At 42.2% G+C, this 14,674-nt stretch overlaps 4 protein-coding genes across 4 annotated transcripts; 2 read left to right on the top strand and 2 right to left on the bottom strand.

Moving 5' to 3' along the window:
• Positions 1-4,541: 4,541 nt before the first annotated feature.
• On the top strand, positions 4,542-5,552 carry PHALS_05814 (3-hydroxybutyryl-dehydrogenase; the record flags this gene model as incomplete). The annotated part of the gene is made up of 4 exons (XM_024723119.1): positions 4,542-4,751; positions 4,818-4,961; positions 5,025-5,137; positions 5,195-5,552. The coding sequence occupies 4 exons, from the start codon at positions 4,542-4,544 to the stop codon at positions 5,550-5,552; spliced, it is 825 nt and encodes a 274-aa protein (XP_024574128.1).
• A 276-nt stretch (positions 5,553-5,828) lies between these two features.
• On the bottom strand, positions 5,829-9,413 carry PHALS_05813 (Calmodulin and related proteins (EF-Hand superfamily); the record flags this gene model as incomplete). Its single annotated transcript, XM_024723118.1, has 2 exons — positions 5,829-7,855; positions 7,943-9,413. The coding sequence occupies 2 exons, from the start codon at positions 9,411-9,413 to the stop codon at positions 5,829-5,831; spliced, it is 3,498 nt and encodes a 1,165-aa protein (XP_024574127.1).
• Positions 9,414-9,879: 466 nt separating this feature from the next.
• On the top strand, positions 9,880-10,133 carry PHALS_05812 (uncharacterized protein; the record flags this gene model as incomplete). Its single annotated transcript, XM_024723117.1, has 2 exons — positions 9,880-9,915; positions 9,993-10,133. The coding sequence occupies 2 exons, from the start codon at positions 9,880-9,882 to the stop codon at positions 10,131-10,133; spliced, it is 177 nt and encodes a 58-aa protein (XP_024574126.1).
• Positions 10,134-13,386: 3,253 nt separating this feature from the next.
• PHALS_05811 (uncharacterized protein) lies at positions 13,387-14,144 on the bottom strand (the record flags this gene model as incomplete). Its single annotated transcript, XM_024723116.1, has 5 exons — positions 13,387-13,595; positions 13,665-13,691; positions 13,784-13,891; positions 13,953-14,024; positions 14,111-14,144. The coding sequence occupies 5 exons, from the start codon at positions 14,142-14,144 to the stop codon at positions 13,387-13,389; spliced, it is 450 nt and encodes a 149-aa protein (XP_024574125.1).
• Between the last annotated feature and the right edge of the window lie 530 nt (positions 14,145-14,674).

Below are 14,674 nucleotides of genomic sequence, written 5' to 3'. Positions count from 1 at the left end.
AAGGTGGTGTATCGTGTGTTCGTACATATTTCGAATTGAAGTCCTCGTCATCATTTACCACCATGTTCTGCGTTGTTGTTGTAGTTCAGCAGCTCACGGCGCATCAAGCGCTTTGATAAGCAATAGTCGCGTTTAAAATTCTATTGCTTTTTAAAGCTATTTACAGTGAAACACATGTTGCGAATGACCCGTGCACCGTGCGGATCGCCTGTTCAATGCGTCATGTCACTGTCGTGACATGTGACCACACTGCGCATATTCTCATCAACACAAAATTGCTACCACAAAAAAATTAAGTCACCAGCTTACAATCAATCTCGAATGTATTTACTGCAAAGAATGCTCCGTATTTCCATTCTCTGTGAGAGGTCCCGGTTAAGATATTTCTGAGCGCAACGATGCCTTATCTGTATCGATCACAAACGGCTCAAAGTGAAGAGGACATAATCTGAATATGACAATAGCACAAGCAGTCGAAGCCATCCCCTTGTCACAAAGTGGATAGATTTTCTCCATCGCATTAATTAACGATACACAAACACAATGAGAAAATTACGCCCATCAGTATGTTTTTGGTGTAAAGCACAGCTTATTACACAAACCAAAGCGTATTAATGAGTAAAAAAAATTACCGGAATAGATTTGGGAGACCAGGATCAGGACAAATACGACTATTTTTATTACCACCTTACCCGCTGCCTCTTCTGTCGCATTTAACATCCTGTACGAGGTGATCGATGAAGAGCGGTGTCATTTTGTACTGTGCTGGGTAAGTAGTCGACCACGCCAAGCTTCAATCCCGCTGGAAAACCGGTTTTGATCAATCAGCAATGGCGTTTGTTATCACGAGATTTGCTCGCAGTCTTTACTTTGTAAGCTAGCCTTTAGATAACTTATACAGATTTGCTAGTGTTTGATGCGGATGTTCATATTTGCCTCTCTGTGTTCTGGATTACTATGGATAACCGTGTTGCCAAAGAAGATCTGTGCGCGTGAGCGATGCAGTCTAAACAGCTGTGTCGCCAGACGGCTGAACGTCGCTGATGCCTTAGACAGTATTTAAGTATAATTAATACCTTTATTGAAGTAACAGAGATATCACTAACACTTAAGAGCGGTAAATGATAACCATCAAACAGGCCACGATGCACGGCACAGCTGACTGGGCTATTCGAGACTCTTCGTTCTAAAAAAATAATTTTGCGCTGGAATTGTAGCTGCATTTTGCTGATTCGGGCATGCATGATTTGCCGCTTGCCGGTGGCCTATCTGACGCATTATGTCAGTGCAAAGAGCTGAGGTCGATACTCTTTCGCCTGTTTTGTGCTTCGCACGGAAGAATACGTATCAAATATTGAACTGCTTTTTTTTAGAGGTTATTATGACACGGTATTGGTTTCGAAAACACTATTCAATCCCGTGACAAGTTCCTCGATCCGTGACTAACACCCACGGCGGAGTCTGCCATCACCACGTTGTGATGCTTCTTCACAAAGAACGAAATGATATGTGAGATCCTTGAGTATAATTGTTTTCTACCCTCCGAGAGTTTTCAGAAACAAGCTCAATCACGACGGATGATTATCTTACTTTTTTTTTATGGTGCTATAAGTATACGTTCGGTCATCTCATCGTCTAGTAAAACCTCGCATATCGTCATGTTCAGCGAGGACTTTCAGCTTGGGTAGTGAGATGAATAGCATTTCATATGACAACTCTGCTTACTTCATTCATGAATTGATGAGCTAGGTCGCCACAAACAGTGAAGTTTCTTTGCTCCAGGCAGTAGACAGGGCCATCGGTGCTGCCAATTCACTGATACTGTTACGTGACAAGAATGGACCATCTGAATGATACCACTTCGACTCGTAACTATCTTCACAGCATTCAGCTAACAAATTGTTAGCCTTAGCCGACTCGACTCTGGAGACCGCGATACACATTTGATTTTGCCCTGTACCAGCATTAATTGCAGAGACCCCGGCTTTAAATGTAATGATCCTTTTTAGACATGCATCCTAGAGACCGCGGTCCACTGCAGCTTCAATCTTCCGAGCTTAGTCCAAGGCACTTAGCAACGTTGTTGAGAGCCAGTCCAGACAACTTAATCTCCTATAGCACCAAAAGCTATTAAAACTATGACCATTTATCCACAAGGAGAGAGCGTATAATATTTAATTCCTCAACTTCCAGCAATTTCATGCTCTGACAGCCCACCGTACAGCGATCGTATCTCAAAATCAAGTCGAGGATCAGACACCGCTCTAGGTCTCTGACTTTATTGGAAGGCTACTGGAACATAGAATTTTTGTCACTCTATTTAGTGTCCGTCGAGGACGTGACAACGTACTGTCTGTATTTGGCATGTAAATACCTCTGCATACTGTAGATTATATGTCTTCCGTCGCACGTAACTGCACAGCGCTCTTGACTCTAAAAGCTTTTTCTAAAGCCTCACAACGAGTGGGACGCCGACGGTGTAATCCAACAACACTAACTTATTTTGCGGTGAGGGTTGCTTTAAACTAAAGCAGAGTCCCATTACTTTTGACAGCCACGAGGATAAATCGAATACAATTACTTCACAGTTTTACAGTGCGATGTAACTACGAGAAGACGCTTCCTTGAGGAGTCCGTCGGTCGATATTGCGGAAATTTGACTCTTCGTACCTTGTAACGAAAAAACCTGAGAGCACACAAAGCGTAAGCGTTTAGTATCGCAGCAATGTCATTCTTCGGGTACCACGTTGCTGCTTGGTGGCCAATAATTTTATCTCTTCCTCCGCAGAAAGATGGGCATGATGGCTTCTATAATTCTCATAGAGTTCCTACCCCGCGTCAGATTAGCTTACGCGGCAAGACATTGTGCTTCGCATCTAAAGCATCTCTAAATGTATCCAAAAATGTAAGGTGGGCGCGGAAGGTTTCGATGTGAGACATATCTGAGCAATGATCACCATCAAAGATAGCAACCGTTACCATTTCCGACCGAGGGGTAGCCGTGACCAAAACCCACTTACAATATTCCAACTCGGAAACATCCGCTGACCAGTGCTCTTATTTTTGGATCTTTTTTGTATGTTCTACTCCCTAAACGGGTGTACAAGAATTACATTTATTGCACACGAAAAGCCAGATTATGCATTGCGTTCTTTCGCGACGTCGGTCGCTTGTACAATCCAGTTCGGAAATGTCTCGCTTACGAAGGTACCACACGTGAATGCCGATTCGATACAAATAGTACCATAAAAGCACAATATGTTAGACTCGTGCGTGGCCTCCTAACTCATGGTCCACTAGCGCGACGTTCTGTTGCTCTGTTTAAAAAAGGTTGAGATCATGCCGTCTTAGCCTCTCATATCTTTCCTGTTTCTGCTTTCAATGGACCTGATGCTTATTGTATACAGCACAATGTGAGCTCATGCGGGCCCCGCAGAAAGCTTGTTGGGTGCTCCTGAAGATGTCTCACCACCACTATTTGTGGCTAAAGGATGTCTCCGGGCAAGCGGTAAATACTCTGAATGTTGAGCCGCCAATTGCGCTTGAGGTCTCTAAAGCGCGTCCTCTTGTATCTAGGACACATGCACATTGTACCAAGTAATAATCGAGATACTTTAGAATGGTTCTTCACGTTGGTACTCCTGAGCTTCGCTTCAAGATCGAAGAATTACATTGTGATGTGTACGTACACCGATGTAAGATACGTACCCCATGACAGTACGAGTCAAAGCTTCCTCTTTGCAACGTACGGAGAAACCCGGTAAGAGAGGCCGTGATATCGTACAAAATAGCCATCACATGTAAAGTTGTCTGGTGGCTTAAGCGACATTCTCTGTTCAATTGTTTATTGAAAGCTTATGAGTCTAAATTTGAGCGACAATTTTCAAGTTGCTGAACGCTTTGCAGGGTAAAATGCTAATTAAGCAATAAGCACGTATACATTATATTGATGTGCATCTTTGCATTTTATGTTGATTAGTCTTTAGCTTGAATTCGGAATGGTGTACAACTCTCAAGTATTCTCAATGCCCTGACCCGGACAATAAAGATCGAATGCCACACATACAAAACGTAAGGACGAACCCCACGTCTCAAACAACCAAGCTTTCAAACGGAATTTTCTTATCGCTCAGGATCGACTCACCCGTGTCCAATTACTGATCACGCGGAACCTTTCTCCATTTCAGTCTTCAAATATTCTTGAACATGTACACGATCACTCAATCACAGTATCCCTTCACGGTACTCTATCACGACAAGACTCATGCATCCTGAGCTTCAATCTAGGTCCAAAGGACAATTCCAAAAAAGGCCTAAAGCCTCATATGAATCCATCAGACACTGAATCTAAAAAGAAGGTAGGAGAGCGTCGATTTGAGAAGCTTCATAAAGCGTAAACATCTCGCATTATCTACGCATGCCTTGCAGAACTTTTCGTAGTCAGTTACTTCCTTTCAAACTGTATACACGTGAGAATGTATTCATCGGCCATGGTTTCAGCCAATCAAACGCCTTAACTTAACAACTTCTTCATCACGATAATGAGCGGCACAACGAGTATCATGGATCAGACTAGTAGCAAAGAGAATACCACATGTGCATATCAGAATGCAAGTTTGCAGCGAGCTGCTAGAGATACAAAGGTGGCAGTAGTGGGCGCAGGTTTTCTTGGCAAATGTATCGCTATCGATTTATCGTTGCTGGGTGTTCAAGTGGTTGTGTGCGATATAAACCCACAAACTGCCAATGCGGTTCGTAATGTTAACATGATTATCATAATTTAAGAATGCGAGTATCTTGATCATTTATAATGCCAGTTATCGTCTTTTGTGTACGAAATGTTGCATCCACTTCTGCATCTCGGCTACGTGACCAAGAGCATGGTAACTCAGGCATGCAGTCACATTACAGTAGTTACAGACGTAGCGCATTGTTCCAACGCAGACATCGTTATCGAAGCGGTACGAAAGTATACTGAAGTTTCTGTTAATTTTTTAGGTCTAAGTTTGTCATATTGGGGATAGATTCCTGAAAATATGGAAGCCAAAGTCAAACTTTTCAAGACTCTTGAATCGCATTGTTCTGCTTCGACAATTTTGGCTACAAGCACAATCGATTTGTCGATTGATATGATTCAGTACGTTGACTTTCTTACTAGTGTTTCCAATTTTTGTTGCTTATTCTTTTCTTGTAGGAGGCATTTGCAGCATCCAGACCGATTTTTAGGCCTTCGATTTTTCTATCCCTGTGTTCTTGTATCACCAGTGGAGCTCACAATTGGAACATCCACGTCACAAAAAACGGTTGATCGCGTCGTTGCTCTAATGCAGCGTTTGGAAAAGCAACCACATCGCGGCCCAACCAAACGCGTACTTAGTACAAAAGAAGCAAGTGCTTTTCAATTCGATACAGCAGTGCGCGGCAAGTTCTACCACGGTCTACTTCCACCTAAGCGAAATACTTCAATTGCTGATATAATCACTCCTCATCCTGGACCCCCTCTAATTCAGCCGACAATTGATGCTACTACAAAAACACAACACCATTCATAAATCTGAATGTTTTGGTATGGTCTCGAGAAATACCAGTGATTATCGACTGCTTGTGAGGCTGCTGACGAGGTGAAGAACTGGTGTGGAAGTATGGTATCTTAATAGCACAAGTCACTGCGATGGCTTGAACTTGCTACGTGGAGAAATTGACATCGTATCTCCATCTGATTCATCATCGAAGGAAGTCTGCAAGTGTCGTGTATATTACATATTATTGTGGAAATGAAATTCTTCGTAGTCTACCTAGACGAGAATTGATACGCAGCACAGCAGCTCTCATACCAATGACAAATTAAAGTACGGATCAATCTTTGCTCTGTATACTGCGCGAATGTATGGTGAAGGAAGTAGCTTTTTCAAAACGGCATGACCTAGTTTCTGAAGAATTGGATTGAGTGGAAAGTTGAACATTAGTTGATGCACTGTACGCACAAGCATGAGATCTTTGTTCAACGTGACGGTATCAACAACCATGCCGTATCCTTTGCGCTTACTTTTCTTATTACTTACTCGCTCGTCTTCTTGATTCATTGCTCTAATCTTTTCGTTTAAGACGTACAGTACCCGCTGAATCAGGGCCTGATCTGATGATTTGTTTTTTAATTGTTCGACAATGCTATTGAACGTCCATCGAATTGTTGGATGATCTTGCTGTTTTCGAAGATTACACTTGGCAAGGGCAAGAAAATACGCTTCATCATTATCAATTTTTTCGTATTCGTTGAAACAGCGCTTGGCGACGTCTTTGGTAGTAATTTCTGGAGTACAACAACGCAAAGAGAGTGCGTACAATGGCGTTACAATCTGAGATTGATCCATGGTTTGATTCACAACCATTTGATTGTTTGCTGTAGCATCTAACAGGGTCAATAATATTCCATAATCTGGTAACTTGGTATTTGCGGTCATTAGTAAAGCACGTAAGCCAGAGTGTTCTTCAGGATGAGCTAAAATCATCTCGCGACAATATCGCAGTAAAACTTGTACTTTGGTTACACATTTCGAATTGTAAACGATCACCATGTGCAGTGGCAAATACCGTTTGTTATTGTAAGTCCGACATCCTTTGTCGTACATTGTGCACAATTTGTGAAGAATCTCAATGTGTAAACCTGGTGCTGCTGCAGCCACATGAATTGGGAGGTTACCATTCACTAAAGAAGTTAAACGACAAGCTGCTGGCATACGAGAAAGTAAAAGCGAAAGCAGCTTTGTGGCTTTTGGCTGGTGCATTAAGACCAAGTGCAGTAGCGTCGTTCGAGTAGCTGCGATCGCAGTGGCAGAAAGAAGCCATTTCTCCTGCTCTTCGGACGGTATATGTCTCGACTTAATTACTGCGTCAGCTGTCAGTTCAAACATTAAAATCACCAATTCTTCTGGAATCCCATACTTGATCCCAAGGTGCACAGGAAGAAGTCTGTTACGTTTTGGAGTCAAAAGAGCTGCAGGGTAGTATAAGCACAGACGTTTTATAAGCCACAACCAGCCTGTAGCCAGAGGCTTCTCTTCGTTGAGACTTTGGTGAGCAATGAAGCCTTTTCCCACTCGCAGTTTGTATCGATAAAAGCCATCTATCGCAAGGTGCAAGGGCAAATCTCCTTGTTTCGTTGGTATAGTGCAAAGAACAGTTCTGTCAAAGAGCTTGAAAAAGAGCCGCATGCTTCTTTTTAACTCAGACGATGTGAAATTACCTGCCAAATGCTGTTGGTGAGTAATGAACAAGTGAAAAGCAGACTCACCCCGCTCATTGAGCAGCTGTGGTACAAGATTTTGAATTTCTTGAGCACAAACAGAAAGAGCCCATTGAAATACGTTGAAAGATGTACCATAGCTTATCACTCCATGCAAAGGAGTATCACCATTGATTGTTTGACACGCCCATATTGAGGTTTTCTCTATCTCTATCGACCTTCCAGTCAAAGGATTTCGAGCCAAAAGGGTAACAAGATTAATGGTTGAGTGCTGATTGCGCAAAGCAACATGTAAAGGAGTCATCTTAAAGGCATCATACTCACTTAGCGCTTGAGGGTATCCGTCAACAAACGAGCGTACGAGGGCAACTTGCAAGGGCATATGACGAACAACATAGTGGAGGGGAAGATACGCGAAGTCATGACTACGTTGCCTGAGCTGACGTGGTCGACGTCGCGCAATCAATTGTAAAAGTACAACATCCGGTTTGGGCGAACGTAATTGCGTCCAAATATTGCAACTCAGACGTTGCTCCACGGTGGAAACCACATCGTAAAAGTAGAACGCACTATATGCCAGCATTGGACGGTGTTTGTACCTTGATCTGTGTGCTGGAAGGGATGACAAACAATAGTGATCGTATAAGTTTTTTTTTGCTTGAAGCTTGTCCAAACGTTTGTCGAATTGATACCTCTCACCTTTCGAAAAACAATCGTTTTTTTCAAAAGGAGCCACTGCAGACGTGCTGGTGGGGTAAAGTGGTCGAGTGAATAAGACATTACCTGTTTGTATATCAGTAAAGTAAAACAGACGAGTTGTCGTATCGACATGCATATTATATCGACTACAAACGAGTCGGAATACCCCTTTTCGGGCCAAGTGACCGCGTCCCAATGCTTGAATCCGCTGAGCTGCATCAGGTTTCAAAAGTGGAGTAATGCGTAACTTTAAATCATTTATAATCGATCTGATGCAGTCTACAACTTCGATTTCAATTGTAGTCACATCGAAGCGTTTAAATCCATACACACGCTTTTTTAATGCGATAGACGTAAGCACTTCATTTGCGTCGACTTGAGAAACTGATTCTAGCACGGTATGATGTTGAAATTGATGCATGATCGGTTGACCACGCTTAAAAGTTTTCCAAAATGCCAGAAATTCCTCAATATTGATCTGACCATCTCCACTGGTGTCAATAATTTTCGCCAAACGAGTAACTTGCTTTATATCCATATCATGACCAAGTGCTTTAATAAGTGACAAGAGTTTGCCTGCATTCAGAAGACCTGAATGATCCGCGTCAAAAGCGTTGAATAAAACAGCAATCTTTCTGTCTTGTTGTTGCTCGGTCTCGTACTCTGTAATAGCTACATCAAGCCCATTAGAAGCCATTTGCTTACGACGAAATTGTTCTTCTTCTGCAGCAGCTTTAGCTTCATGCTGCATACGAAGTTGTGCTTCTGCATGCAAATTCGCTCGTACAATCTCAAGCTTTTCCTGCTCTGTACTCTCGAAATGATCATACCAAGCGAGAAATTGATCGAGAGAGACTAATTGTTGCATCGGGTCTGCTACAAGGTCATATAAAGCTTGACGGTACGCTAAACCACGAAGTAGAAAATCACCAAGTAATGCTACAAGTCGCGGAAGTAGATTGGAATCAAAACATTCTTCAGTCGTATCATTTTGAACAATAATCACAATTGCATCTGCATTCTTCAAAAAGTGACGACAAATGTCACGTCGACGTTCAACGCGTGCGATTCTCGCAGCTTCGATCGACTCGTTTTCTTCAATCTGTAACTTTGTTTTCCACCAGAGTTGAAACTCTTCAAACGTCACAAGTCCGTCACCACTTGCATCGAGAATTGAAAAAACTTGTTGAACTTGCGCATCACTTATATTGGCGCTTTCACGACCTAAAAGTGCTCGATAAAAGAGCTGGAACTCGTCAATCGATAGCTCACCACTCTCATCCGTATCGTATCGACGAAACACACGCACGATTCTGTCATCTAACGACTGTTCAGCTGAACTGCTTTCAAAGATCTTTGCAATTTCATTGTGAGGCTCTGGTCGGTTCCACTGAGTAAGATTTTGCCCCTCGTGGTAGTAATAAGTCTGACCATCAGAGTCCACGAATTCTTCCCATCCGTCCATTTCCATGTTCTACGGAAAAACCAATCAGGAAGTCGTTTTTTATTAAAACGAAAGCTATACAATGTACGAATCATAACCGTCCGTCCACGTTTTCCGAATATTCAAGCACGTTTTGACGAAACATACTTTCGACTGGAACGTCGCTAAATGCTTGACTGTGCAAAGTACAAAATACGATGTTGGTGTCGTCGTCTTCATCTCCAGTTTATGCCAAATGAGACCGATGGGGCTTTCTGGTATAGCTACCGATCGATTTTCGAGTTTAACAAGACGATGCTTTGCTCTCAAGGTAGCGCGTTGCGCCACTCAACTCTGTTATTTACCCAGAAAAGCATCAGCAAAGGATGTTGTAATCATAATCAAATCCGAATCGTGAGCAGATGGAGCTCATACTCCTAGAAGCTGTTTGATATTCATTATTACCCGGGCTTCTAGCAACTTCACCTAACTTATCGAGCTATATCGGCGAAAAATGGCTTTTGTGCGCCAAGCTTTTCGATTTAACAAAGTATGTTGACTAGCTTCGAGAGTCTTATCGCGCGCCTCCAGTCGCTAGGCAGACAATATCTAGTAGCTTAGCATCAGGGCGGTTCAGGCGTTGCCCCGTTTGTTTCTGCCTTTGGTCTCACACGCTCAGAAACGCTTATACAAAGCAACAGCTGGATTCATCCATTTGATGTTTTCAAATTTATAGACAGCGCGATACGCAATGTGTCTGATCTTTGATTGCGACTAGAAAATACGGCTAAATAGGTCGATACAAGTACAAGTACTTGAATAGTCATTTCTTGAAACGCACTTTGGTCGATTTTTCTCCCTACAATTGGTTCTGCGTGCGCCATCAAATTGCGGGACCCATGCCCTCGCGCCAGTTCAATACGTCGTTGTTAGCCATAAGTTAATGATGCACGACAAGTTATACTCACAACGTATATAAGCTTATCATCTTCCATGCGATCGTCCTTGTCGAATTCGGTCTTACTTTGGTGGGTATAGATCACAAATGCCATTTAATACCTCGAACCAATTGCAAACGTTGGAAACCTCAATAACCCAATTTAAGCTTTCCCCTCAGGTCAAAAATTGAACGACATCTGCTAGCTCAGGTTTTTCTCGATTGATTGCTCTTGGTGACAGCTGTGGTGACCCAAATCCTGGTGCCTTCCACCTTATTACCACGTTAAATCTTTGACTGGATGACAGATCGCCAGGTTTCGACTGCCAATTTACGACACGTATTCATTATTCTCTTTTGCGACAACTGACGCTTTCAGCTCCAACACTTGCATACCGTTAATACCCACTCTCAGCCAGGATCATTGAGCAAGATGTTTACTTTTTCGATTTTGTAAGCACGTAGTAGCCTCAAGCACTTTGATAATCAAAACATTTACTCAGATCAATGGTATGTAACGAGGTCACCGCTTCATCATTCGCAAATAATTAATCTTGCGACACATTAATGCGTAAGTGGACCATACAAGGCCCTTTTAAAGACTTGATCGGCGTTACTTTAACATTAGCCGTGTTTGCGCCTCGATCAGCCGGATACACATCTTCCGCCCACATCTTATACAAAGACGCCCTTGTTAAACGATTTAAGGTGCGCCTTTGATATAATGGTCTTCTTCAGGTTTCTGGCTTTTGCTAAAGGGACGGAGCGGTGATGCATCACTCTACTCCGCCAACCTTTTTGACAAATTCATTTACTCAAGCAAAAACATCCGTTCACTCTCCTTGTTGTTGTATAGCTTTCACAATCCTTGACGTTACCGGTCACTCTGCTCTTCTTCTCCTTACGAATCCGCAGAACTTTTAGCTGTCATGCCCAATGCCGTATGTAGCCGATCGAATCATGAATGCTTAATTTTTCCAAACCCATTGGCACTGAGGCCAAGTGCTTTGTATCGCCCGTTTAATATTCATACCTAAGTCTTCAATCGTTGACACTTCCAAGTCCATACGACCGCAAGTTGTATCCATATACATGATTGCGACTTCGAGCATACTCAAGGGATATATCGGGGTGTAGTGCCGTATTGAAAGGTTAATGACAACGACTTTGTGGAATCTGGCGCAGCACTGTTCCGTATTAAGCATCGAGGTAGGGATGAAAGCCCAAAAAAAGGGGTCCAACTCAACGAGAGCACAAACAAATAGTTTTTATTAAAGGTGGTGGATGGCTTACTTGTCTATCTAGCTTGGGGATTTCAGAATTTCTAACAAAGCAGCACATCAGTCACTTGGCATGTTTTACGTGTTGATGGTCTCGACCATGTGGAAGTTATAGATTTCGATCAGAGCAACGTTCGTCTTCCCACTCTCCTCACTCAGTGCCAACTTTCTGCATTAGAAAAGCTGATGATATGAGTCGAATTGGGCATGCCTACAATAAGCCCACTGCAAATATCATTTCGGCGCATTAAGCAGTTGTCTTCACACTTCATGTTTTACAAGTGTCAAATCTTGACATCAACTCATATCTAGATTGTTGTTGCTATCTGTTCTGCACGATTATATAATTTCCATTCAACGTAATTTGCAAGTGATACTTAACAAATGTACTTAATGATCTATTGCCTTAGAATATTGAAGTCGATTCTGATATGTAAAATGAGTTTTAGTAATCTAAAGGTTGATTCAAGAATAATGCAATTACTTCAGCTACGGTGTCATACCAAAACCGTCATTTTATCCCTTCCTCTCACCTGTATAGTTTTGTCCGTTGAATCAGATGATATAAGAAGGAACATAGCGAGAAAAGAAGAGTGGAGGCAGTGTCATTTTAGGTTTTTGTAATGGGGGCTTTAATAAGTGCTCATATGTTTAAAAATTCTCAATCGAAGGGCTTTTGATGTGATCAAGAGAAAGAGTAGGCTCATGTTTTGATACATTGTGACCTACCAATAGCTTTGTTGGATAAAGCAAAGATTAAGGCATTAAATTGGATCCATTGTTCTCTCGACCGAAAAGCCGCACCGGAACGACATTATATCTGAACCAAAACGAGCCTAAAGAGATATGCACAGTCCGAGTAATAACAGCATGAGGATAATGACTTTTACTCGGGGGCAATACACCACCCAAGAAAATTCGATTTTAATTAAGTGTGCGATTCACGTGTCGTCATTTTTATTTAGAGCGTGATGGTTGGAAACAATCAACAGTTAGAGTCAAATTATGGAGCGCTGTTGCGATATATGGATGCAACGGTTTGTGGCCTAACGCTTGATCATACTTGTTGCTCCCTTGGAGGATCCAGTATCCCATCCATTCTTCTTTAATAGTGGGGGGCTTACAATTTTTATCATCAAACTTCACTTTTTCTTTTTGCGAGCAGGCTACATTTTAGTGACAAAAATTGGAAGCTAGTGTCCATTCGATGCCAAGGCTTCAAGTACGCTCGAGCTGTTGACAGAAGACTATATTGCGTATTAAATTATAAGGAAATATGCGACTGGATTCAGCTTTGCTAGTGCCTTGATTGTTGAGACGCTGCCGCAGCAATATTGCTATATTGAACTGAACGATGAGTGGAATGTAAGTGAACGATAAAGTAATGTTTCCAGTGCAACACCAAGACCATAACGCACACCTTTTGAACGTATCACTGTTCTAACACCGTTCATATTACTTGTCCCTGAGTTATGGTCTGAAACTAATGCATGCATAGTCAAGGCAGACAGTCAGAGCGAAAATTTAGTCTTCCCGTGATTTCCGTGTGCACCCCATTGCGCTGCAGAGAAAGAGTATGTCATATAATATAACCTCACCCACTATGCATCCGTCGTTGCCTTCACCAGCATGGAACTGCTGCAAAAAAAGCGTTGACGTCTATGCCTGATCGCGTGGACTCTTAATTGCTGACATTGCGTCGGAAGGTGAAGGCGAGATCTCTCAGTAAACAATTACTTAAAAGCAACCTCTTTGTGAATATGCTGACAACTGGGTTAATAGCGCTTCATTGTAGGGTTTCCATTCACGTTAGCGACATTTCTTTTGCTAAACAACTTGCAAAACCAGCAGTCGCTCGTCGAATTGGCCATCCATTGCGATGGCGTGGCTGCATGATAGTATAAGCTCGACGAGTTGTTTTAGGCGGTTTATGCGTCACCAAATGAATCGACAACTTGAATGCCATGTCGATTAGCTTTCGTTTTGCTAATGGCGTACAAGCAACCTGATGTGCTGGGAATCAACAACTCACGATATTCACAATATTCACGCTTTCTCATTGTTCAAACAAGCTGGTCTTACAACGGTTATATTTGAATAGTGACCGTCCTTTTTGTCATGGTGTTGTCAATCCTTCTCGGAACGATTGGCGGCCCGACCGGATTATACTGTAGGATATTCATATGTTTACTGATTATTACGCTGTCGCTTTCGATCGTTTTCGAAGCGCTTGCAATCGTCTTCGCAATGTTTTATGCCACTGATCTGGAGTTCTCTTAAACAAGCACCTTTAAGGAGAATAAGCTCGACTAAAGGGCAACAGATAAATATTTGATATCATAATCGATCTGAGTTGTGCGTTGATCCTACCAACACTTCTGGATCCAAGAATTAAATCGAAGAGACGTCTGGAAAAGCCATGCACGATAGTATACGTGATAGCTATCATTAAATTAGTGTAAAACGGTTAAGCACTAAGTTTGAACAACATGATTGCTCATCAGTAGGTAATAGTGTCGATAACCCACAGATGATTTTCCATTGCGTCGTATAATCTTGCATTTGATTTTGTATTGTCAAATGGAAAGCTCGCGTTACGGTTCTTGCTGTTACTACTTATAAGAGAAATCGTGCAAGGCTCTGTCCACAAAGTATTTTCATTCGGCACAGCATTGCTCTTATCACTTGTCTTGTCAGATAAAGTTGTCACTGAGAAAGCTGTAATCATATTCATGCAGTGAAAGCTTTCCTCGAATGTTCAAGATGAATCTCTTTAAGCGGAGTGGCATAAATTCTGCGTCAAATTTGCTGAATGAGCTTGATGGCGATTGGAACGAAAACATTGTCCTGCTGCTATTTTGCATTTCTAGCATGTCTGGCCGTCATACGAGGAGGGTATTAAATTTTGAGAGCTGAAATCTTAACCATATCTACGACACTCGTAAACAAATAACTAAGAATGAATTAGTCGCAATGTACATCCACGTTAGGTGATGCGAAATGCTCAAAACTAAGTGGCGAAGCGACGACATCCTCGTTGAATTACTGGATAGGTATGGGCTTTCCCATCAGGTAAAATTCTTTTATGACAT

The sequence above is a fragment of the Plasmopara halstedii genome (assembly GCF_900000015.1).
Source record: "Plasmopara halstedii genome assembly, contig: Scaffold_291, whole genome shotgun sequence".
Classification (NCBI taxonomy): Eukaryota; Oomycota; class Peronosporomycetes; order Peronosporales; family Peronosporaceae; genus Plasmopara; species Plasmopara halstedii.
Note: the sequence above shows the minus strand (reverse complement) of the source record. Positions and strands in the feature narration are given on the sequence as shown.